Source organism: Emydura macquarii, unplaced genomic scaffold (assembly GCF_026122565.2).
Source record: "Emydura macquarii macquarii isolate MOO-44397 ecotype Brisbane River unplaced genomic scaffold, CSIRO-AGI_Emac_v2 contig_1119, whole genome shotgun sequence".
Classification (NCBI taxonomy): domain Eukaryota; kingdom Metazoa; phylum Chordata; order Testudines; family Chelidae; genus Emydura; species Emydura macquarii.
Genome location: NW_027131256.1, coordinates 2,206,804 through 2,233,216, shown reverse-complemented (window position 1 = coordinate 2,233,216; position 26,413 = coordinate 2,206,804). Strand labels below are relative to the sequence as shown.

The 26,413-nt window shown below is 43.5% G+C and overlaps 1 protein-coding gene across 1 annotated transcript in view; it reads right to left on the bottom strand.

The window, feature by feature from the left end:
• Positions 1-22,914, bottom strand: part of SPAG17 (sperm associated antigen 17) — a 156,131-nt gene extending 133,217 nt beyond the window's left edge. The window contains exons 1-3 of the mRNA XM_067545964.1: positions 22,798-22,914; positions 10,138-10,278; positions 9,713-9,772 (exon numbers count right to left, since the gene is read on the bottom strand). Of these exons, the coding sequence (XP_067402065.1) occupies positions 9,713-9,772; positions 10,138-10,278; positions 22,798-22,899 (303 nt within the window). The 5' untranslated portion in view covers positions 22,900-22,914. The remainder of the gene's footprint in view (positions 1-9,712; positions 9,773-10,137; positions 10,279-22,797) is intronic.
• Between the last annotated feature and the right edge of the window lie 3,499 nt (positions 22,915-26,413).

Sequence of the window (26,413 nt, the reverse complement as noted above, 5' to 3'; positions counted from 1 at the left end):
TACCTGTCTCCAGGGAGGGCATAATGGAATCCGGAGTGACCATGTGAAACTTTATCATTTGAGATATCTGTTGAGTTGCTGCAGGTCTAAAATTGGTCTGAGATTTCTCTTTGCTTTCAGGATTATAAAATCACAGGAATAAAACCCCTTACCACTAAGCCACTGCGAAACTTCCTCCACGGCTCCTACCCAAAGGAGAGAATGAACCTTCTGGAGGAGGCGTGCCTCATGAGAGTGATTCCTAAAGAGGGACAAGGAGCAAGGATGGGAGAGGGAGAAACAAATCGGAGGGTGTATCCCACTTCCACAGTACTTAATACCCATCAGTCCAAAGTAATCCCAGACCAAGCACTGAGGAAGTGGGAAAGGCAGTTTGTGAAATATGGAGGAGGTGGAAACTGGCATCATGGAAACTGGCACGGCATCCTTGACCAACCCATTAAAACACCTCTTTAGTACCCCTTGGCTGTCTAGAAGGAGCAGGTACTGATGTAGAAAACAAAGGAGGAGGTGGTCTACATCTTTAACCCCTATTCTTTCTTCTTCCTGCAGTTCCTCAGAAGGAGCAGGGGCAAAGTAACAATGGGTCTGTTGCAGGAAAAAATGTTTCCTGGATGGTGCAGAAGTATACAACATGAAAGACTTTAAAGTTGCCCTAGAATCCTTCAAGCCATGGAGTTTAGAATCTATTTGCTCAAAAAAAAGTAAAGACCCTTCAAAGGGCAGGTCTTGTATTGTTTGCTGGTCTTCTTGTGGAAGTCCTGAGGACTGCATCCAAGAACTTCTGTGCATGGAAATCGCAGAAGCCATGGTCCTAGTAACTGAGTTCTCTCCATCTAGTCCAGCCTGCAGCAAATTTCTCGCTTCAGATTTCCTTTCATCAGCTAAACAGAACTCCTGTCTAATGCCCTCCAGCAACATGTCTCTAAACTTTAACAAGGATTCCCAAATACTAAAATCATGATATCCCAAAAGAGCATGTTGATTAGTAATTCTGAGTTAGAACCCTGCAGTAGAATAAACTTTTCTACCACATAAATCTAGTTTCTTAGCCTCCGTTGATTTGGGAGTTGCTACCTATTGGCCCTGTCATTCTCCTTCATTGGCCGCAGTCACCACCAAAGAACCTAGAGAGGGATGAGAGTATAGATATACAAACCCCTGGGAGGGAACATAATATTTACATTCAGCCCTTTTTGAGGTGGGAGGAAAGGATGAAGAGGTCTGCAAGAGTGACTTAATGGGGTCCAAAACTGTCTTATTAAAAGGCAAGGCCACCTGCGAAGGCCCTGTGGTAACCAAAGTATCCATAAGGCAATGAGAGGACTCCTTAACCTCCTCCACCTGGATTCACAAATTTGAATCCCTGTTCAATAGCTCTTGGTGAGCTGGTCATCGGGAACAGGTGAGAGGCCTTCTGAGGAAACTGCTTTGTCAGGAGAGGAGGATGGAGAAACCAGCATAGGCTGCTCCTCCTCCACTAGCTGTCCAACAGGGTCTTCCTGAACTGCCTTTTCCTGCTCAACACCAGAACCGGTACCAGGTGCATGAACAAGTGGTGCCTGGTGAGTAGATTTCCCACGCCTCTCCAAGGACACCGAACAGAAATTGGAGGAATCCCCACAAGTTCCAAAAGGGCCACTGGACTGGTGGTGGAACCCAATGACTACTTGGCCACATGACCAATCCTTTTCCACCCAGAGGATCTCAAGATTACCCAGGGTAGTAATACCTAGGTCAGGAGTAGCATGACTGGCTCTGAGGCTGGGAAACCAAGGAGCCAATCTCTGATTCAAAAGGAGAACGAATCATCTTCTGTCGACCAAGGGAGAGCTGCTCCCGACAGTGCCGGAGAATGGTGCTGAGTCATTGAAGAGTGTAACACAGCCAACATTGAAGGCTTTCCTTTTGACAATACTGAAGGAAGCGAAGTCTGAGGCAAGCAACAGGGGTTGGCACTGTACCAAATACTGCATTGATGATACTGTCACCCCTTTGTCAGCTGGTACCAGTCTCCTGCACAGCTGCGGATACCAGTACTGATAGGCTCAGCAGATCGTACCAATATGGTCTTGGGTTGCTACAGTACTGCAGCTGTAAAAGGAGCTCCTCTGGGCATGAGACTTGACAGTATGTGCCAGTAGTGCCAGTTTCAGCGCTACCACTGAAGAAGGGTGCTTAGGCTTTGGCTGCACTGTACTCTTATCTCTATGCTTAGAGGATTTTGGTGTCGGTGACCTTCCTCTCTTAGTAATCTTATGACTCTTCTAGGTACTGGAGAGGGCTAACAATGCTGTGTCTTGGACAACATAGGAGGCGCACTTCTAACTGATGCTGAAGCACTTGATGCTGAGTCACAACATATAGGGTCTGACAGAAATCTCAAGGCTGCCTCCATGAGCAAAAACTATAGCCTGGCTTCTTGGTCTTTCTTTGAATGTGGTTTAAAGTCTTCGCAAATTTGGCAGTGATCCGAAATATGAGCTTCCCCTAAATACTTTAAGCAGCTTGAGTGTGGGTCGCTCACAGGCATTGGCCTAGTGCAAGAGATGCAGGGTTTGAAGCCCTGTGACTGAGGCATCACTTTGTACTGAAAAACAGAAATCCCAAAACTGGGGACCGAAAACTAAACTAATCCCATCTATACCATTAACTAAGTACTAATCAACTACAACACTAAAATATTTACAACGAACACACTTACAGCACTTGCTAAGGCAAGCCAAGCAATTCCAACAATTGTCACAGGTGGGAAGAAGGAACTGAGAGGGCTCTGGAATGGCTGGGCCCTTTATCGTGGCATGCACTGGCGCATGATGTCAGAGGGCACTTATGCCGCCCTGACAGGTATCAATGATGGACAAGTTTCCAAGGACTGGGTGAGTGCTGTGTAAAAATCAAGAGTGAAATGCACATGTGCAATCAGTAGAAGAAGAATAGTACCCCTGGGCTGGATTTAAACTAGTTACTTAAAATTGAAAGGAACCATCTCTCACTACCAAAGCCATTCAGTCTGCTATCCTTTGTTTGCCAATGAGCTTTTCACTCCTCCTACATTAAGAATGCTAATTAAAACATCATTAGAAACTACACAACATGTAAAACTTGTCCAGCAAAAACCAGAGACATTAGCTAACACGGAGATATTGTTGAAGGAGCAAAAAAACAAATAAATGGGCCAATGGACATTTAGAGGAATAAAGAAAGGTTTAAACAGAAAACAGAAAGGTGGGAAGGGCAGAAACATAAACCACGTACAACAAGGAGCTAAGAGAAAAGAAGAAAGAAAATAACAGAAAAAGACTCAATTCAATTCAACAGTAGCAGAGAAAACGCAGATCAAAAGTAACAGACAAATATAATGGAATAAAACAAGATTAAACAAAAACCTAACAATAAAGGGAAAAAATAGAAAAAGTAACAAATGCAGCAAATGCTTGGGCTTCAGAAACATGCTGGCCATGCTCCTGCTACAGACCACAAAAGACCAAAGAGAATAAGAGAAAGCAAGCTTACGTCCTTAATTTTACAAATCTTTATTCTGTCCAAAAGGGAAGAACATCCTTTTTTCAACTTGTTATTCTGCCAAATGTTAAATTTATTATTGTATTTAAAAAGACATTACAATTTTTATCTGGCAGTGTTTATGGACAGTGATGATATATATAGTGATGGCTATATACATGCTTCCATAAAAACCACCATTTTCACTTGATCATAAGAACTTTCTCAAAAATTATCTTTGGGGTTGAAATGTTTCATATTGCATCTCAGCACAAGTTCAATTTTAAAGGAAGATAGGAACAAAATCCATTGCACTTCCTTTCAATTAGAAAAGGCTCATTTCCATTGTAAAAGTATTTTTTTTTCACATAGAATGCATATAAGCTGATATGATAAAAAGATGAACCTTTCCATATGTGATTAGTTATTTTGAGGAAAGGCCTGTTGGCGCAGTGCCTCCTGCAGTAAAACCCTACAGGAGGGAGGGAGATAAAGGCCCAGAAAAGTCCACAAATTCACTTTACAAAGTCTTTATCAAAAGCTCCCCTCAGGAGAAAGGGTCTGAGCTGCAGCAAAGAAAGCAGGCTGTGTAGCGAGGACTATCTATCATCAGTAAACAGAGCCATGAACTTTGTCCTGGGTCCAATACAACTAGGGTGCAAAATAGCATCATTAAGGAAGTTGACAACCTCCCAGTGTACAGGTTTGGGGCCCGGGATACACTCCACAGCTGCTTGATGAGTCCTCCTTAGACCACAAGGTGTTTCACAAGACCAAAAGTCCCTTGAAATTGATCAGCAAATATAGCAGAAGGCAAGGAAGCTGCAACTTAGACCATAACCAGAACCGTTGACACTCAAATACATTCCCTCAGTCATGCTATGGTGGATGATGTGGAGGTATCTGCTTTCTGCTAACAATGAAGATGGGGAGAAGAAAGATTAGGTACACAATGCAAAAGAAAGGAAACCTAAGGAAATGGGAGAGAATGATCCTAAGAAGACATTGAGAAGGAAGGGATGGGTGAAAAGGGAAGAAAGGGAGACAAAAGGAGAAACAGCTTTGTTTCAAAAAAAAGGAGAAAAGTTAATTGGAGGGAAAGCAGACACTGAAAAGGACATTAAGGAAAATAGACAATTAGACAGAGAAGTGGAAAAAGGGATATAAAAAGATAGGAAAAATGAAAAAAGAAGGAGAGCAGGATTGACTTTCCACGGCCTTGCCCCTTACATAGTTATTAATATCTATCAAAAGACGGTGTGAAATGCTATCACCAGAATGAATGGAGTATTCTGGAGCTTGGTCCTCAGCTGTGTTGGAGCAGCTGAGGAGGCAGAGAATAAACCATCATTCCATCCCAACCCCAGCTCCTTCAGGCTGGCTGGACCCCTGCACCCACCAACCCAGAATTGTTCAGTTCCACTTTAGAGAAACTAGGACTAAGATGATGTCTTCCCTCCTCCCCACAGTCACATGACCTTGGGGAAAGCTGCACAGAGATACTCTAGCTGGTAGGAGCAGCTGCAGAAGCAGCAAAACCAGGAACATTTGGACATCCAGAAAACTTTCTACACGTCTGACTGGATTTTCTCTGCCTCATGCTGATTGCCTGTTTACTTCCTCCCTTACAGTCTCTTCACCTCAGAGTCACTCCACACCTGCCCCTCTTATCCTCTTCTTTTGCCCTGTCCCCCCCCCCCACCGGTCTTCCCCCTTCAATGTTCGCTCTCTCTTCACTCTTCTTTCCATTTAGCTGATTCCCTCCTAATTAACCCTCCTCCCCTCCCCATCCCCCCCAAAAAACCCAAAAAAACAACCCACCCTGTGGAACTAACATGCAGTTTGCTGCCATAATGTAGTTCACTATAATTGTGTGTTATACCTCTCTCCTCATCTTGTATTTGTCTTGTCTATGTAGACTATAAGCTCTTCAGGGCAGGGTTTGTGTGCTACTGTGTGTGTGTACAGTGCAAAGTTCCAGCTTGGGCCAGGATGTGGCCCCTGATTTGGTGGCATTTTACAACCAGTCTGAACAGGTATAAATAAATACACAATGAGCGAGGCAGAGGAGAAACAGGAGAATTATATTTATTTTATTACACACCCAAAACTACTTTAAAATGTTAGGAAATGCCCATTTTTCCACAGGACCCCACCTCATTCAGTACATACGATGGAACTACTCTGGGAATTAATCAGGACTAAGTAGTTAGTGAGGCTGTTGTCTGTAGAATTCCTGCCTCATTTGTTATAGAAATCAGAAGGTGTGTAGTGAATGAGGCAGGGGCTCTGGGCTCCTCATCTAATATCAATTGCCACCCTCCCTGATCCTAGTGCCTGTCTCTCCCCTCTCTGGCTCCTTGTTTCTGTCCCAATCTCTTTATCCAGCCAGTCCCAATTCCCTCCCATTAGCCTGTTTCCATTCCTCACTCCCAGTCCCAGTCTCCCCAGCCAATCCCAGTCTCCCTGCCCCAGCTACCTCCTGTGCCAGTCTCCACCCTCTTCTTCAGGTTCCTTGTCTCAGTCTACTTGCCATGCTACCATCCCCCAAGGTCAGGCTTTTGTTCCTTCTGTGTTTGTGTCACGGCTTCCTTCTACATAATGCCTATGCACCAGTAGTGGGAATACTGCCAGCAAAGGAGAGAGTCTTCCCGCTCCCACTTTGGGTTCCTGGCCACACCATGGTCCACCACAGCCAGAAGCAGCAATTGCAGAGAAATTCCTTCTTCAGCCCTCACAGTACTGGGCTGGAGCATGCTCAGTGCAGATGGAATCTTGGAGAATTTAGCTGCAAAGCTCTAACAAGTCTCTACTGAGCATGTGCAAACAGAGATTTTTCAATGTGGCCTGATTCAGGCAGATTTTCACAAAGATGGCAAAAGGCCAACCCTGCCAAATTTCAAGTCCCCACTCCAAAGCTTGTGGGCTTATCAAAACCAAGGTCACCAGAATTTTTAACATGGGCATAACAACATATTTTTTCCCTAATCGCATTCTTAGAAACGTCTGAACCACTTTAGCTGGAGCTTTCCAAAAAAATTCAGCCTGAGGCAGACATGCAACATTGGTTTGACAAAGTTGTAAGTGTTTTATAATGGGAAGTGTGGGGTAACTTTAATTACATGTGGCATTACCAGCTATGCTATAACAGAAAGTTGCCAAAATATTACAATAAAATTGATATCTGAATAATAATGCAAAAATAATACATATACAACATACAAACATTTTGTATACTGTTTGGTGGGAAACATTACAGGACAGATTAATCTGACTTGTTATCACGTCTGTTGTAATTTTAAACCCATATAAAAGGAAAAAGTCATTCTTTTTCTATCATGTTTAGGAAGGACATGTTCTAAAGAGCATTTAATTAAGTGCTGGAATGAGCAAAGGACTAGAAGTCAGGCCTTCTGCTTTCTAATCCCAGCTCGTCTATTGATTCATTTTGTGACCCTGGACACATCACTTAGGACTAGATCCACACCTAACTATCTCTTTAAGTGCTTATGTCCACCATTTCGACACCACTGACATTCGCAAAAGTACCACTCAGCAGCTGCCTAAGCCCAGAGGCTCCTAAATTTCTGAAAGTGGGCATATGCAAAGCCACCTAAGCCCGACCTTGCCTTACAGCTAACAATTGCTCACAGCCCTTGCTGTAGCCAAATCTCCACAAGCCCCGAAGCAGGATTCTCAAACTAGTTGTTTCTCTGCCTATCTCACTGGCAGGGCCCATTCCCGTAGACGTTCTCAGAGCACACCTAGAGGATTGGGCTTCACACACAAAGTAGCTAAGTGTGTCCAAAATACCCAATAGCTGAGTGGTTAGGGCAGTAACCTGGGATGTGTGGATCCTTGTTCAAGTTCTTGCTCCAGAACATGGATTTTAACCCAAGTGTCTCACATCACATTCCAGATGAGTGCTTTAACTACCAGGCTTTTGGGTAGGTTTCTTTCTTTACTCTCTGTTTGCTAAGGCAAGGATTAGCTAAATGGCTGACCTGGTTTAGACACCTCACTCCAGGAGAGGATTCATGGTTGACAATTCCAAACAGAAATAGGTATCTCCCTCTGGCCTGACTGTCAAGTGCCAAAGGCCCAAAAAATCAGGAAGTAGGCATCTAAATACCTTTGTAGATCTGGCCCTTTCCTATGCCTTTCACTACTGGCTGACTTAGGTGGCTCCCCGTTCAGCTTGCTGGCTTCTGAGGATCTTTTTCTTAAGCAACTAATTCTCCCCATGCACTGTATGGGGGAAATAAGGCATTTAACTCAGGATTCCACTAGGTGGCAGGAAGTCTAGGAATAGGTATTGTAACAACTAAGTACTTTTCTAGATTTAGCCCTTGCATTCTTTGTGCCTCCGTCTTTCAATTTGTAAAATGAGGATAATATTTATATAATACAAGCACAAGAAGACATTTAATGAAACTGAAAGGCAGCAAATGTAAAACTGATCCAAGGAAACATTTTGTAAACACAACACATAATTACCTTCTGGAACTCATTGCCACAAGATATCATTGAGACCACAAGCTTAGCTTTAAAACAGGCACTGCAGACTGTTGCACTGAGGTGGAAGAAGGGAAATTCCATTCTACTGAAGCAGCTTTTATCCAGACAAGTACTATGGGTAGCAATTACAGTGACTGCATCAATACCTGTACAGTTTGCCTCAACGCGGCACTAAACTCTGGCACAGGTTCCATTACACTTTAGCTGTTCAAAAATCATTAGAGCTTTAGGAGTTCCCACCTGCAATCTCACTGGAAGCTGAGACACAAGTGTAGAAATCTTAGCATGATTGTTTCCTCCACTGAATAACATACTTCCTTCTGTAACAGCAAAATCTTCCTTTCAGATCAACAATGTACATCTCTGTTATGTGTTCTGCACTCATTCTGTACTTGTTTATCATTACTGTCAATGAGAATTTTGAATGCAGAATCTGCAGTAGAACACTCAGTGACTACTGTAGAGAAAAATTCTGTCCAGAGCGGGAAGAATTTATGCTTGTGGCAGCTTGATCAATCTTTTAATTTGCTGCAGCCAGACCGGAAAAGGGGTCCAGGCAAAAGGTCAGAACAGGCATTTTATATTCTCTGTTTAAAAAAAACCCCTGGCTTTGAGGAATAAAGTAAGTAGCTAATGAGACACAGCATTGACAGCTGAAATTCATAAGTATTCAGTCCATAAGGAAACTGCTCCTAGTAATTAAATACAGGTATCATGGAAAGATTCTGCTTAGGGCCAAATTTTAAAATCCTTCTATAAGAAGGACTGAGAGGTTTTACATCCCAAATAGTATAGAATAAGTTTGCCTGGGAGGCTAGTCCAAAACCAAGAGGGTTAATTCCATAAAATTCACAGTCATGTCAACTGTAAATAATTCCAATGGGACTTGTTCAGATAATACACCAGCATTACTGAAAAACAAACTGCAACTAAAAAGACCTGTTATAAAATCCACCAAAATCTGAGACATATAAAAAGTTTATTAGTCATCACTGAGCTAAAATGTAAACAAGTTCTTTTTAGAGGAATCCAAAAATCTTGAGGTCCAAGGTCTGCAGGGTCATAAAACTCTGCCTGAGAAAATGTTAAGCAATCTTCTAATTAATCACAAGATTTTATAGCCTCTCACAAACTGTAAGTTAAACTTTTACAAGGTAAAGTGAAAGGAAGTCCTCTTTGTACTAAGCATGGTTACTAACTCTTCAGATGTACCCCACTGGGTCAACCAACTTAGAACTTTACATCAAGCAGCTGTTACATAGGCTCTAGAAAGCATCAATACTGCATTCTAGAGTTCTTTTCTCTCATTGATGGAGGAAGGTTTAAGCATGTCAACAGCTGTAGGAGACCAGATCCCAGCTCTATAATGTCTCTATAATTCATGGAAACACCATTAAAATATACCCATGGATATATTACAAGCATCATAAAGAAATCCATGTGCCAGAAGGCACTTTGCTCTTCTGATATACTTTCTCTACAAATAGTTAATATGAACTGTTGATTAAGATGCAACAAAAAGGAAGAAGTTTTGGCATCTTGGCAACAGAACTGTTTTTAAAAGGTGTATCCAATGGACAGGAGTCATTTTTTACTCAAATATATAAAACATAACTAATTAGAGTTATTTAGCTCAATTATTTAAAAAAATTATAAAAATTTTGACTCTGCAATAAGTGCTTTAACGTACCTCATAATACATAGGCACTTCTTTAATCTTTTTTCCCTTTTGATTTCCAGTTTCCATGATCTATAAGAAAAGCAAAGTGCTGTAACTGTGAATAAAAGGTTTGGTTAAATAAATACTCTGTGCTTATTATCTTCATCAGTTTTTTCTTGATTACCCTCAGACTCCCTGACAGTGAGATATATTAGGCTATAGAATAATTTTCTAAAGGATGTGGTGAAAGCTCCATCACTTTGAACATTTAAAACTAATCTGGACAAAGCCCTGGACTATACTGCATTGACACAAGATGGCCTAGCATACATAACAGGGTTATTTTCTTATTTAAACTTATCTATTAATTTTAAGTTAACACAGCAGCACCTTTGTCTACGGAGAAAAAGGCTACCAAATCTTCAGAGGTTTTAATAATAAATCATTTTAAATACCTGTCCCACCATTCCTTCCCACGATACCACACTGAAGAGCTTCCGCTGTGGCACCTGCACAGCAAGAGACAAGGCTTGTGTGTGGACTTCATCCTCGATTTTGTTCCCAACAACAAAAGCAATGCTAGCCTTCCAATTATCCTGTTGATTTTCCAAAATCAAAAATAAATGCATTAAAAAAGTCTTATTTTTGAGTTTTAAGAAATAATCTTGCACAGATTACTTCTTTACCAATGGTAGCTGATGAAGTCCATAATGCATGCTGAGTATTGCCATGTATGCCACACTTTAGAATACATGATATAAAATTTAAATAAGCATAAACACGTTGTCTTAATTCTTTTCTACCATCAGGTGGCAGCATAGCGCTATATAAAACAAAACACTTTCATAACAGCACATAACAATTTCTTTACTGATGAATGCTTCTTTAGCACAATGTGAGGAATATTTCAGGATGACACTTGCAGACATGCCAGCCTTTAGAACTGGAAAAGAAGTGTATTTATTTATTTATTTTGCTGTTGAAAAAAATAAATGAAAAAGAGTTTGAAGTTCCTAGCCTGGAGAAGTACAAAATACCAAATGTAACTTCCTGAAATTTAGAGCGTTAAAATACTTCAAAACAAAACTTTTATGAACATAGAGGGATATTACCTAGTATTTACCTAGAATTCTGTATTAAAATATACATGACAATGGCAAGTTATGCTATATTAAAATACCAACAAATGAGCACCAAAACTACCAGGTTGCAAATGTGCTGACACATATCCTAGCAGAATGCACACAGAACTTATATGAAAAAAATTCAAACTCAACATGGCAGAAATATAAAACAAAAGCAAATTATAGCATAAGGTCATTCTTTGATGATATCTCCATATGAGAGTATCAAACTACATTGGAGAAGGTGGAAGGGAGACAATTACTCTCCCTGTCTTCTGAGCTGCTCTTCCTTGTACTTCTTCCTTGTGGGAAACCTGCCCCTCGCCAGAGCCCTTCAATGGTCCGGGCCCCTCTTCCACAGCAGTTCTATTCCCATCTCCCGCATAAGAACTAGCAGCAGTGGAATTGGAAGCATTTTGGTTGGGGTTCACACTCTGTCGAAATTTGAAAATCTCATCCTTTTTAATCATATATCCACATGCACAAAGTGCAAAGATAACAACAAGGATGCATAAGTAAGGTGTCTCAGTGATCAGCATAGTCCCAGGAGGCTAACCAGCTAGCCAATGCCTGAGAGCTGTCATTTGTAGGCATCATGGGAACAGCAGGTTTTAAGGAGAATTTTAAAAAGAATAAAGTGGTGGCTTTATGAATTTGGATGGCGAGTTCTTCCAATGCACAAGGTATGGTATGCAGAAATGTATTAATGTGTTTGTGGGAAAAGAGGGCAATCACGTAATCAAGCCCAGCATTGTTAGCAGAACAAAGGTGGGGGTCAACCTTGCATAAAGAAATTACATTTGATAGGTAGTGGAGGGCTTTCTCCTTTACCTTCCAATCTTACTCCTCATCTCCTCTCCATTTGTTCCTCCCAACTCCTTAAATTGTTTTAGGAGGAAAATAACTAAACATGTACATCTTGGCTAATTGATGACTGGGAATGAGAAAAAAATGTATGTAATATGTAATAGTCTACAAATATTTCATAGGTGTAAGAATTTAGGATGGATGGAGGGAAATTGTTCATTTTAGTTCAAGAATGAGTAATGGGCTGAAAGAATGAAAAAGAAAACTTAGACCTTGCCTACACTTGCAATGGTGTATAGGATACGTGTAGCTACACGCTGCAGTGAAAGGCCCTAGTGGGGGGGAGGGGGTAGCAGGGAAAGCTCTGGCAGTCCTTTCCTTTTCTCTGCTGCCTCCTCCCTCCCAGATCCCATCCTGGCTGCCAGAGCCTTTCACTGTAGTGAAAAATAGCAGTGTAAACATGGGAGGCACTGCATGGGCATGTTGAGAGCAGTGTAGGGTATATACTCTAGGGTTCAGGCATGTACGGTGCTCTACCCTACTCCACAAAACCATGCGTTGCTATCTACAGTGCTACTTATACCCATGTCAGTTTGGTATGCAACACGTGTACTTTACATGCCACTGCAAGTCTAAATGTACTTTTGGACTGAATATCAGGTAACACCTCTTAATGGTGAGACCTATTCGACTTTAAAATAATCTCCTTCAGGAAGTGGTGGAAGCCCCATATAAAGCCATTATACAAATCAATATTATGCCCTCACCGGGAATACTGTATTCAGTTTTGGTTATCTTATCTCAAAAATGATATAACAGTAATAGAGGGGATTAGAGAAAGATGATAAGAATGATTAGAAGCCTGGAAAAACTTTCACATGAAGACAGCTTGAAAAAACTATGACTGCTTACCTTAGAGAGGAGAAGAGTAGGCAGGGATAAGATAAAGAATTCAAGACTCTGGGGAACATTCAATGAAACTGAATGGGAGTAAACTTAAAACTGATAAAAATACTTTTTCACACAATTCACAATCAGCCTGTAGAATTCATTGACACTAGGTATCATAAAGGCCAAGAGCTTAGCAGAGTGGAAGTGCAGATAACTATGAACAACTTCACCGGATTTATTCAATATCAAGACTAGCACATTGCCCTACATTAGGAAGCAAATTCTAGTTTTCCAGATCTCATCAATTAAATACTGCCCTAAACCATACCACAATGATCAAGAGAAATAATGAGCCATAATGATGAGTAAATAAACAATTTAATGCAAAAGATGGAACAAAGATTTTGAATAATACAGAAAGGAAGAAACATGGTTATTATAGGGAGAATAGCTAGGATGGGCAGGGATGCACAAACCATGCTCTGAAGTGTCCCTGCCCTCTGTATGGCAGAATGGGCAACAGGGCATTTATCACTTGATGATTGCCTGTTCTGTTCATTCCTTTTGAAGCACCTAGCATTGACCATTGTCAGAAGACAGGATACTGGACTAGATGGACCATTGGTCTGATCCAGTATGGATCCATTCTTATGTTCTGTACCTCTATATCAAGGTTGAGAGGCAGTGTGGTTTAGTGGATCAGTCCCAGCTCTTTTCCTAGCTCTGCCATGGATTTGCTGTGTGTTAGCTTGGGCAATTCACTTCATTTCTCTGTGCCTCTGTTTCCACTCCTATCATTTTGTCTGTCTATTTAAAATTGAAGTCCTTGAGGCAGGGATTGTCTTACTGTGTGTCTGTACAGTGCCTAGCACAAACAGGCCTTGACCTTGGGTGGGCCCTTTTGGCCTATCACAGCACAAATAATAAATATACACACAAAAGCTACATTAAAAGAATGTTAATGTTGCAAAGTCAAGCACTTTAAAATTAGAAAACACCAGTATGAAGATTGTCCGTGCAACTTTAATTTCACCCCCTTGTGTGTATGCATTACACTAGTCGTTAATTACATGTTCACATTCTATTTTTTCCACAGGAGCCCTGCCTCAATCGGTGCACAGGATGGACAGTGGTAACTGAATGAGCAGCTATGCAATATTTCATGTTATCCCCATTGTTCAGTGTGTGACCTTTATGCACTTCACACTGTTTGAACACTGCTCTGAAAAGAGAATCATTAATTTCCTCAGGGGATTTTCTATGGTGCTCCTCGCTATAGCATCTGAATACTTCACAAACATTAATTAATTTATTTTTACACCACCTCTGTGAAGTGAAGGGACATTATTATCCTCATTGTAAAAGATGGGGAACTGAGGCACAAAGGGATTAAGGCAAAAAAAAAAGTGTCCACTGATTTTGGGTGCTCAATTTCGATGCTTGTAGTCTGACTTTCTTTATATAGGATTTAACATGTTCATAGCTCAGCTCCCATTGACTTCAGCTGAAGCTTTGAGTGTTCAATTCTTCAACAATTCAGACTCCAGAGTCTTAAATTGGGCACCCAGAAAAGGAGGAACACACGATTAGTGACATCCTGTGAAAAGTTTGGTTTAAGTGATTTGCCCAGCATCACAGAAATATTCTGTGGTTAAGAAACCAGTTCTCCAGGGCAGTATTCAACAGCCTAACCGAAGGGGTCATCCTGTCTCTTCCTGCAATCCTCTGCCTTATTCATTACACTCCTTCCAACTTCTGCAACAAATAAAGCAGAGGCCTTACAAACCATAGCTTCATTTACTACACAGTCCTGATTCATACCCAGAGCATGGTCCATCCCTGTGCACTGAATGAGGTAGGGGTCTTATGGAAAAAAATAGTATGGGATTATGTAATTAAAGAGTGTATAATAACAGGACACCCAGTATTAACAGAGCCTTCTGTCTCTGTTTCCCCCAAGCCTGACTCCTTCTGCCCTGAACACTCCAGGTTCTCAAAGTCCTGTCTCCTCCTTGAACCCCTCTTTGTGCCAGTCTTATCCCTGCCTGGTTCCTCTTTCAAGTCCCAGCCTCCATCCTTTCAGGCTCCTTGTCCTTGTCCTACTCTCCTCGCCCAACCAATTACAGTTCCATCCGACTCCCTGGCTTCTGTCTTATCTGTCTTTCCTCAACACTGGATTCCAGTCCTCCCTACCACAGATCCCCCACCCAGCTCTCAGAGTCAGTCTCCTTCCCCTGCCAGTCTCAGTTTTACCAACCATAACCCCTATCAGTTGCCAGTCCCTGTCTGCTCCATCACCAGGTTCCTTGTCCCAATATACTCCCTCCACTGCTTCCTCTCCCCTTCAAGTCCAGTTCTTTCCTCCTTTGCATTTGAGACAGGTGGCTTCCTGCTCTGGCACTAGCAAAGGGGTATTAAGAACACATGCACTCAAAAATAGTCTACCTGCTCTCAGTTGCAGTGCCTGTTGTCACAATGGCCTGGAGCAGCTGGGAGGAGCAGCTGCAGGGAAAGTCCTGCTTCACTCCTGCAGCCTTGGGCTAGAGCATGCTCAGTGTATATGGAATCGTCACAGAACATAGCTGACAAACTCTAATAAGACTGTAGTGAGCATACACAATCTGAGATTTTTCAAAAGTTTATAATATGGCCAAATTTGGACATTTTTTCATTGGCACAGCAGAAGGTGCATCCCTGATACCAGGGCAACTCTCCTGCTAGCTTTCAAGTACTTGCTTTAATGAAAGAAAATGCTACAGCATCTCAATGAAACAGTTGAACAATTGTAAGGATATTTTTTAAATTGTCAAAACAATATATTTTACAGTAATCTCATTTTCAGAAACAGATATTTCTGCTGAACCCATTTTTGATGGAAAAAAAAAAAGCCTGCAACAGAGACCTGATATGGAAAACTTCATCCCAGATGGATGAAGTTTGGCAAAATTATATGCAACTAAAACCAGGATCTTATAGTGGGAAGTTGTGACACTCTGTGTCTCAGAAACAGCACCCTGGAACTCCGTATACACCATTGTTATATAATTATGATATGTTCTGTACAAAGTATACCTTGTAAGATATTATTTTAAAATTATTGATCTGTTGAATACTAATATCTTGTTAGATTGTATGTGCTATCATTGTATGTGAAATTATGAAGTTTTGCTATGTATGTGCTACAGAAAGATGTTGTGAGGTAAGAAACACCCACAACCAGAAGAAGATTCACCTCCAAACTCAGTCCATAAGCCAGGAAGGCTTGTTGACTCTACAGTCCAGGAAGGGTCCATCTATTGAGACCAATCCCTGAAGGACTGGCGTGCCTTTAGGTACTGCTGACTGAGAAGCCCTTTCCACTGCCATCTACAGCAGAGGCTTTTGAGGCTGCCAGAGAGCTGATTAGCCTTCTGATGCTGGCTTCCCCTGCTGTTTAGTAGTCTGTTTAGTAGTGCATGCTCCTGCAGTCCCAACTCCAGCCCCAGAGCATCTTTGGGTCCAATGGCTTCTACAGTTGCAGCTCTTGACTCAGTCAGAGCAGAGGGAGCACGCCAAACCAATTCAGATGTGCTCAATACCCATTCTGAGCAGGAAGGTTCTAACGGTGGGCAAAGCGCAGACTCCATTAGGAAGTACTTGAGTCTGGCAGCCCTGTTTGTACAGTGTTCGAATCCCATTCTAAAACGTGACACGTGCCACTCACATGCACCTCTCCCAGATACTTAAGGCAGTTGGGGTGTGGATTGCTCACTGGCCTAGACCTGTTACATGAGCAACAGGCCCTGAAGCCAGGAGAAGGAGGCATTAGTCCAGTACCAAGCCCGGTACCCAACAACCAGTAACCCTACTCTAGAAAAATTATATTCTAAACTAATTCTTATATCTAACTACCTTGTCCTGCCAATTCTGCCCATGGCCCCGCCCACACTCCATCCCCACCCCAGGTCCACTCCCTCCCTCACGCTTCCCCCCCACCCATTGCAGGAGGCACGCAGTGAGTGACGGGAGGGGAGATTGAGGAGGGACACGGTGGGCAGTCTTGTGGGAGAGAGGAGTAGAGAAGAGCAGGAACGCAGCGAGCAGTGGGTGGGACATCTTGCAACAGGTGGAGGATCTCACGGGGGTGGGGCTGGAGGAGAGGCGGCAAATGGTGGGCAGGGCGAATGATGGGCAGAGGTCTTACAGGGGCAGAGAGGTTGAGGAGGGATGCGGCAGGAAGTCTCGCAGGGGGTGAGGGACGTGGTGAGCAGCAGGCAGGAAGTCTTGCACAGAAGTCTCGTGGGGGGGGGTGAGGGATGCAGTGGGTGGGAGGATCTTGTGGGTGAGGAGGGACACGGCAGGTGGGGGGGTCTCGCAGGGGAGGGGGTGAGGGATGTGGTGGTGGGGGGTCTCGCAGGAGAGGGTGGTGGAGGAGAAAAGTGACGCACATGGCAAGCAGTGAGGACCCATGGAGAGGAAGGGTGGACTGGAGGAGAGGAATACCCAGGCAGTGGCGGGCATTAGGGGCCTCGGAGAAGAGGTGGAGCAGGGATGGGAAGAGGCGGGGCTACCACAACCCTGACATCCATTGGCCGGTCAGCAGCAGATGCACCAGGTGAAGCTTAGCCTTCCTTAGACAATTATACCCACCGCCCATGGCTGAGGAAATATCTCCCACAACTGTACATGAGATGTGCACACGCCTACAGTGGATGGACATGTGCAATCATTCAAAGAACCAAACTTTTCACAGGTGGCTGTTCCTGAGGTCCATTTTTCAGAAACTCACAACAGCGATTGAAGTCGATAGGAACTGTGGATGCTCTGCACTTCTGGCAGTAAGATGGTGTGGTCCAGAGATTAAAGTCTTTTAAATGAAATTTGCGCCTTGTTTAACTAACTAAGGACCAGATTCTGCCACCTAAATGAGGCTACTTAAAGAGTAAAAACTGGGTGAAATTTTATGGACTGTATTATGCAGGAGATCAGACTAGATTATCATAATGGTCTCCTCTGGTCTTCAACTGTATGAATCTGTTGTTAATTATTATTTATATTGTAACAGCATCCAAGATCTGCTAGGCCAACAGTGCGGGACCCTCTTGGGAGGATGCCAAAGATTACAGGGGGTCCATGAGGCTTCAGTAATATTGAGGTCATTTAGCACCCCAGGCCCTGGGCCAGCTGGCACAGGAGCCTCAAGCCCCATGCCAGCCAGAGCAGAGGAGCAGCCCCGCCTCTGCCCCAGGGGAGCAGCAGCTCCAAGCTCCGCCCTGGCCGGAGTGAAAGAGCAGTCCCCTCCAGCCCCAAGCTGGCTGGGTGCCCGACTGGAGTGGAGCAGCCCTGCATCGGTGGGGGCCTGGAGCAGCCCCAGCTAGCCCACCAGCACCCGTGACATCCATTTCCCTCAGTCCATGAGGGATGGGAAGAGATGGGGCCACACGCGGCATGCGGTGGCGGCTGCGCTAGGGAAGGCTTAGTTTCTTACTCAGGTAAGAATAACTTATTAATTATTATTATTATTAATGGCAATTTAATGTTAGTATTATTATTGTTATATGTGTTTATGGCCAGGTCGGGGGGGTGAGGTGAGGGGGTGCTTGCTTTACCTAATGTTAACTAGTGGGGCTTTCGCTCAAAAAGGTTGGGAACCACTTGGCACTGTACACACACATAAGAAGAAATGGGCCCTCGTCCAAAGAGTTCACAATCTGTAAGTGCAACAGACAAATGATGGGGGAAAAGGATAAAACATATAATTAAAAATATTTTAACATAATCCCCCCATACAACTACTCTATTTAGCAGTTATTGGCTGGTTAATTTCTTATAGGCATTTGGTAGAAGTGAGTCCTGAGGAGGAATTTGATGGAGATGAGGTTAGTTAGCAGCACTGGGGCTAGTTCCATGCAGGGGTTTTAAGCATCAGAGGCAGCACAGAAAAAAGCACAAAGGTTGTTTTCTGGAGAAACAGACAAGTGGACTATTGAGACGGCCACTGTTGGTAGAGCAGAGACACTACTCAAAGTGATTGAGTGTGAAAGAATTGGACTTAATGAAGAGTAGACTGGATGACCCAGAGGTTATAGGACACTGGTTCAAAACTGACTCAAAAAACAGTTGCAGAAAGTTGATGCCATCTAAAGGATGTTCAATAGCCTATGTGAAATGAGTGGTCAGATTCCCATTGATGGTCAATGGAATATAAGCTCCTAAATGCCTAAATCTCTTTTGAAAATGATAGTTAGGCTCCTAAATTGGTTAGGTGAGTGCAGCCACTCCTAAATACATTTAAAAACCGGGACTTGGTTTTACTTCTAAAAGCTAAGGAGAATGTATAATACAGAGCACTTGTTTCTGGAGTTAGAGCTTTAATATGCTCAGAATTCACCTTCACTTAGCAAACATTTTCCTAGGAGGTAGCCAAGTATAGAAAGAACTTAAAAATCAGAGTAAATATCTATTTAATTTATATTTTCAACTGCAATTCTGCAGTGAACCTAACCATGTATTTCATCTTGGTGGACATCTGAAGGTCAGCATTCCTTCTAGCTTTATATTCATTCATATAATACATCAGAAATAAAAAATGTGAACTATGTGAGATTTTGAAAAATCCACATTCCCTTTTTATGTTTATGTTTTGGCTTTTACTAAAACAAACTTATGTAAATTTGTTATTATTTGGTTAACAAGATACCAATAAAACCATATTTCAGTTAGCATAACTAGTCAATGCTATTGGTGAAATGACTCCCTTTCGAACATTAAACTTGTTGTACAAAAAATATATTGCAAGTGGATCTTAAATACACATTAAAATGTGAAATCTCACTGCTTAGGCTAACCAGTACAATGTAAAACAAGTTCTTTATTGCTTCCAACATATTCTTCCATGACTGTCAAAAAAAAAAAAAAAGTTTTCCCCAGTTTGATAAAATTATAAGATATTTAAATCAATTATCAGTCAATTCTTAGAAAAGATTTTTATTTAATTGATAGCTTCTTTCATCTCAGTATTGTACACTATACAAATCTGTAACTATTTTGGAGAGCTAATTACAAGCGGCACAAGTAGCAACACCTGTAGTTAAGATTGCCTGACACTCATTATAAGATCCTGCTTTCTGTTGCTTATCACTTTGCCAAACTTTAACCTCTTGGTTGAAGTTTTCCATGCCTCAGGCTGAATTTTTTTAGAAAATTTCATCAAAAATATTTCAGCTGTTTTTCAGAATGTGGTTTGGGGGAAAATATGAGGTTATGCCAATGTTAAAAAATTCTTACCACCGTTTCACTGAGAAGTTCTAGCACCTCCAGGCTTTGAGGAAAGGAATCAAAATTTGGCAGAGGGTCATCCTGGTGCCTTTGTGTTCCCATGAAAAAAAAAAAAAGGCCTACGTTTGGCCAAGCTATAACCCTCTGAAAAATCTCAAGCTCAGTAGAGATTTGTTAATTTGGCAGCTAAATTCTCTGAAGATTACATCTGCACTGAGCATTCTCCAGCCCAAGGTAGCAGGGACTAAGCAGAACTTACCCTACAATTGCTTTTTGTGGCTGCTGTAGGCTGCTGTGACACCAAGCACTGGAACTGAGAGCTAAGGGATAGTTTCTCCTATGCTCTCAAGGTTCCCCCTGCTACTGCCCAGCTAGTGAGGAGGAAACAGCCTGACTGGAATGCAGAGGCATGAGCAGCCAAGACTTAGGGCTGGCAAGAGGGCAGACTGGGATTAGGAGCTGGGTGAGGAACTTGGACAAGGAGTAAGGTGCAGGGCAGAGGACTGGGATAGGGAGTCAAAAAGAGGCAAGGGATTGTGAGGAGGAGAAGGGCTAAGGGCCTGGGACATGGAGCCAGGGTGGATTTGATTGGGACAAGGAGCCAAAAGGGGTGCATGGGAACTGGGACTGGGGACAAAGACCCAAGGGGGTGGAGGAAGACTGGGACTCAGAAGAAGGCTCTGTAACCACTAGACCAGACTCCTCCCCCACAAAACTTGGAATATTACCCAGATTCCTGAGTGTCAACATACTTTTGCTATCAGCCAATATCTGTGAAACTTACTGGCAAAGTGTATCTCATATCCTCGAATGCTGGTCCATATTGAAGTCAACAAACTAATGTTGTTATAGTTATAGTCCATTAGTCCAAGTGGCAGAGATCTGAGCTGTAGATCTAAAGGTTCCAACCCTGCTGATGACCCATGTGGATGTTGTCACCATGATGACACATGATGGATTTTTTTCATCATTTTGCTTTTTTTTTAAACTGAGGAAGCTATATACAAAAAACTACATTAAAAGAACGTTAAATTTGCAAAGTGGAAGACTATCATAATGAACATACACAAGGGTGCCAATGTACAGGCAACCTTAATTCTAGAATTTCCTAACTTTTGAGTGCTTGACTTTTCAATTGTAATGTTGCTTAAATGTAGCTTTTGTATGTAATAAAACAGATACTACATTTGAGCAGGGGGTTGGATTAGTTGACCTCCTGAGGTCCCTTTCAATCCTAATATTCTATGATTCTATTAAATATAACAAGGATATTAGAAGGATTGGGAGATTAATAAAATTTGGAGCATATTATTATGGCCAGTTCAAATACAGAGACAGTCAGTAGTGACCAAAAGTTGTTGCCATGTGATGGCTGTTGGCCTCTTGTGAAACGTGGACAATGTCCACATCACAAAAGCCATCACCATAAGAAGAACTAATTGGCATTTCACTGCCTTGTTAGCAATCTCAGGCAATGGAGTGACCAGGCAATGGAGACTGTCTTCCCCTTTCACCCTTAAAAAATAAGGGTTGAGATTCATTAGTTGAGAGCAATATGGAGAAGTTACTGTTATCCATACTACATCTGTTCTAGGGTAAAATGGGGGATTTTAGTCTTTAGAGTTGTTGAGTTGCACTTACTTAAAAAAAAGCAATTATGTTTGATTGTGAATTAAACTCCTGATATCTGGCTATTATTGACCCAATACTAAAACAGTCTTTTGAGGTAAATATATAAAAGAGAATTTACCATCGATATATTTACTGGTAAGTTGTTCAAACAGTTTTTAAAATAACCTGCTTTATTTAAAAGTCCGTATATTTATCTGCTTAAATAGAGGTCACCCCAATTCCTGGAGGGGGCATAGCAATGACCCAATAAACAGAAAGGCCATGGAAGCCATTTGTCTCACTTGCAAAAGCAGTGCTAGAAAAACATATGCTATATAAATATTATTGTTTGCTAAACTGCTACACTATTTTGAAATCAAATTCTTTCTAGCAAGTTAAGATTTATTAGAATTACATTATTTACATAGGACTTGGAAACCTAAATATGCTTTTAGATCCTCACACACCATAAAAAAGGGCCTTTTAGCTACACACACGCTCAAGTAGGAAAATTATAGCTTCACATTTTCAACGCTACAGTTAATGCTGTGTCAGCACCTCCATCAAACCTAGCCGTTCAGCAGCGTATAAAAAAGTGCACTCTGAACTGAAACTTGGCATCCAGTCTCAAAAAGAAAAAGAGAGAATATCTGTTTGGCTGCTTTTCTTTTAGTGTGCAAAGTGCAGGGAGGAAGGTTATCTTTTTTAAGTCGTTCTTCTTCTACAGTACAACTTAAGGAGGGGTGACCTGCAGACCCCACCATATTACAAAAATATTTTAGCACCACTATTATCAATTCTTTAACTAGTTTACTCTCAACAGAAATAAGCCGACACAGTCATTTACTCAATGGAAAAATGTTACCTTCTGAGAACAAGAACAGAAGTACACTCTGAGGAGGGCCAAGCTTACTGAGAACACACAGTAGCTTCTAGTGGCTCCAACCATCCGGTCATTTTTTAAGGGAAAGGTCGACACATGGTAACACACCTATCCCCATCCGCAAAGGCAAACTGAGCGGGATGTTTGTTAATTACACACCTTCTGCCAACAAAAACACCAGGTCGTTTTCTTATCTCCACTGATGGGTTTTGTAATGAATTCTCTGCCAATGGAAACAAGAAGAGCTGTAGGGCTGTCTTTCCGTGCAGGAAGAGAAGGAGGTCATTACCACAAAAATACGTGTGCATAGTCATACGTGAGTTTTCTACGCTCTGTAACAGGGTATCTCGTTAGTACGCTGGTTTATACAGGTATGTGCGGGAGCACTGACACAGCAGGTATTACGGTATTATAAGGCGGGTTGCACGCTGCCCCCTCACTCTTTGCCCCCCACCCCGCCCCACTTGCTCTCCTCCCCCCACCCCGCCCCTCCGAGCCCCCTTAACACACACTGGCCCCTCCCCTCCGAGCCCCCTTTTCACCTCCTCCAGCCGGGCGGACACCAGCCCGGACTCCCAGCTCTTCGCAGCGGCCGCGCTCCCCCCGGGGGAGCCGCCTCCGCTCTTAGGCCGCTTCGGCCCCATCGAGGGGGGGCTCGGAGTCTCCCTCCCGCCTGCCTCAGCTCGCCGTCCGACCGCGGCCGTCTCCCCCACGCCGTCTCCATAGCAACCGAATTCCTCCCGCCCGCACGATGGGCGCCTGCCGGGCACGCCCACCACGCTGTCTCCATGGTAACCGAGCTCGACGGCGGCCGGGTGGGGGCAGCGGGCGCAGAGAACGCCGCCCCACCCAGCTGTGTCCATGCGCGCGCTCCCTCCCACCCCCAGCGCGGTGCGCACGTGATTCCCCCCTCCCTACATGGTCCCTATTCCCATCCCTGTCCGCGGGGAGCGCCGGCGCGGGGAGCCCTCTGGCGCCCCTAGCGAGAGGGAAGGGCGCTGTGCGGGGCGGGCCCGCCAGGCCCCTTGGGTCACGCCCCGCTCTCTGCTGAAGTGCCTGACCCCACTGGCCCCAGTCTCCAGCCCAGAGCTGACCCAGCCCCAGCGGTACCTAGCACCTGGTCTGGGGCCAGTGACTGCACTGGCCTCAGGCCCCTAGTGGGGATTTCCTCACACTGGGGCGGTGCAGAGGAGACCGGCGTTGCACCCCGCCATGTGCATGGGTGAGGGGCCAGATTAGCCCCCAGAGCAAGCGGCAGCAGCCTGCCAGTTAATTGTTACGTTTAACCTCACTCCTAAAGCGATTCCGACCGAAGCCGTGTTCCCACGCACCCCACTTAGTCTGTTCCGCATGCAGGGCCGTCTGTGGACCATGCAGGGCCCGCTGAAGAGTGTGGGGTTCGTCTGGGCTCTTGTGTTTGTTGGGGCTGGATGGAGGCAGTTCGTCCTCTCCATGCCCCTGCGGGCTAGAGACCACGTGGCCCATCTTGATCCCTCTGGGCTGCATAGCCCACCTGGGTACCCTGTGCACACACTGGGATGGGGGAAGAGGACGTGTTTCCCTATGAATGCCAAGGGCTAGAAGGAGATCGTGCTGCCCTTGCCACAGCAGGGAAGGTTTCTTCCTTTACTGGACTCAGGATGCAGGCAATCAGCTGCAGCTTTATTGTCTCCTCATCTTCAGTGCACTGAAATCTCTTTATAAACAGGGCTCCAGCATATAGGCATTGTTATATTTTTCACCTTTCCCATACTGTCATGGCCAGCTCAGAGGGAAAGAACAGGGGCAGTCTCCTATGTCAGGTACCCTCCTGTAAGAGGTACTTGGAGACTGTCAGCATTGGGTTTTTTCACCAGAGCCTCCTAAAAGAAATGCTGTGCTGGGGCTAAATTTGGAGGATGTAGCCCCTTCAGAGGGAAAGAATGAAAGGCGGTGCACTATAATGTGACTAACATGAAATTTCAAATCCAAAAGTCTGCGTGAAACCAGCATACTAGCAGCCCTGGCATGTCTGGGAAGGAGAGTAAGTGAGCTCACACAGTGGTGTTGGAGCATGACCTCAGTCTGGATGCTTGCTGCGTGGCGACTCAGTATAGGTGTGGGTAGCTAGGCCCACTCCCAGGCCTAAATCACACTCCAAATATTACCATATGTTCCTGCACTGGGACTAAAGGGGGAGAGGGAGACACAGCTGGGAGAAAGCAGGAGAGCTGCCAAGATAAAGAATTAATTGCAGAGAATCATGTTGTGATCTCACACTAGAGATGAGTGAAATATTTTGTGTGATTTAACATTCTGTGAAAATATCCCAAACCACATGCTACCCCTCCCACGCCCCCACTGTACCTATCTGAGTTGCTCAGAATGTGCAATCTTTATTTAAATTTCATAGAAGCCCTGAAACCCTGCTGTTCAGTACATTACTGATGTAATCTGAACTTCATTCTAGGAGGACACTAACCTATTGTGTGCTCTGTATGAAAGGCCTGTAACTAGGTGGGAACTCAGGCTTATGGGTTATGTGACAGACAGTGAGTCTTCTAGTATTCTACCTTCGCATTGTATAGCATCACCTCTCCCTGTGTCTGCAGATTGATGTAGTTTATAGCCCCTCTGGAAGCAGGGAGAGATGCCCACTATTTCTGCCAACACACATTAACATTTTCTTCACCCCTTTTCTTGGCAGGAGGCCACTTTTCTGTGGGTTTTTGTTTGGTGTCAGAGACAGAAAAGTCAGACATTAGTTGCTGGCAGAAATGTGGGGGTATGACATTCCCCTACCTTGACTACAATCCTGTATGTAGAGACTATGTTTGTACTTGGTGTATCAGGAGTGAGGTACATTGGCAGAATATTGGGGAAGAGAAGTAGAATTGGAATAACAAATGATGCAGCAGGACAGGACTAAAATGCCCAATATAATGTAGTTTTGCAGCTGTGCAAGTTGTCACATAATACCCCTATTTTGAACTGTGCTTCTGAATCTCGGCCTTTATTATGATTTTTAAAAAAATCTCTAGCCTTTATGATTATGAAGCAAACCTTCCCAAAGTCAAATGAATGTAACCGTTGTAGTGATGGCCTGAGCTTACAAACAGCTTGAAACAATATCTCTGAGAGGTGTAAACTGGCCCATTTATACCCTTGGCATGTGTGACGTTGCCCTGGTGCAATCTGGACTGGTGTATTGCTGCGTCATGGCAATCCCCCACTCCTGGAGCCCGTTTTACTCTGCTCTGCTCTGCTATGAGAACCCCCACTCGTGGGCTGTTCACACACAACCTCCAGCATGTAAGCCACTCCCAACTAAGTGAGTGAGTGGTTCTAGTCAGCCACTCTTTGGATTATGCAACAGGATGTTTCCAGTGAATACCCCAAGTCCCAGATGAAACCCTAGGAAACACCGTTTTACAATGTTCAGTTATGCCTACTGAACAATGTAGGCTCATATAAATTCATCAATTTAACAAAGAAATTTATATGCATCAGCCTTATTGTTCCAAATGGAGTCTCCAACACACTTCAAACCAAACACACTGCTTTAGGTAAAACAAACAAATGTATTAACTATAGAAGGATTTTACGTGATTATAAGTAAGTCAGATTTGATCGAGAAAAATGAAAACCAAACACATTCTAAACTAAGCTTAACGCTTTCAGACACCTTACAAACTTCAGTGATTCTCACCACAGGCTGGCTGGTTTCCCTTCAGCCAGGCTCTCCTCTTTGGTCAGCACTTCAGTTGCTTGGTGGTTTTTGTAGATGGAAGAGAGAGAGAACATGGCAAATGTCTCCCCTTTTTATAATGTTTCTTTTCCCCTCTGGGGCTTTGCCCACCCTACCCCAAGGTCAGGTGACCAACAATGGCCTTATGTGGACTCATTCAGGTCCTGAGTCAATGAGCATTACCTTCTCAGGGTTCCAAGCTGACCAAGGGAAGGGAGGTGACTCACTCGAGAGTCCAACTGATCCTTCATTGATGCCCAGGCCAGTCTTTTGTTCCTGGAAGGCTGAGCTGAGTTTGTCCTATACACACCTTGATGAGGTGTGAACTGCTCCTCTGCTCTTGGAGGGTTTTGCCTGGACACGTAGGACACATCTTTGGGAGGAAGAGAGGAGCTGTATCTAGTCCTGAGTGCTAGAAACCTCAGCTTCCT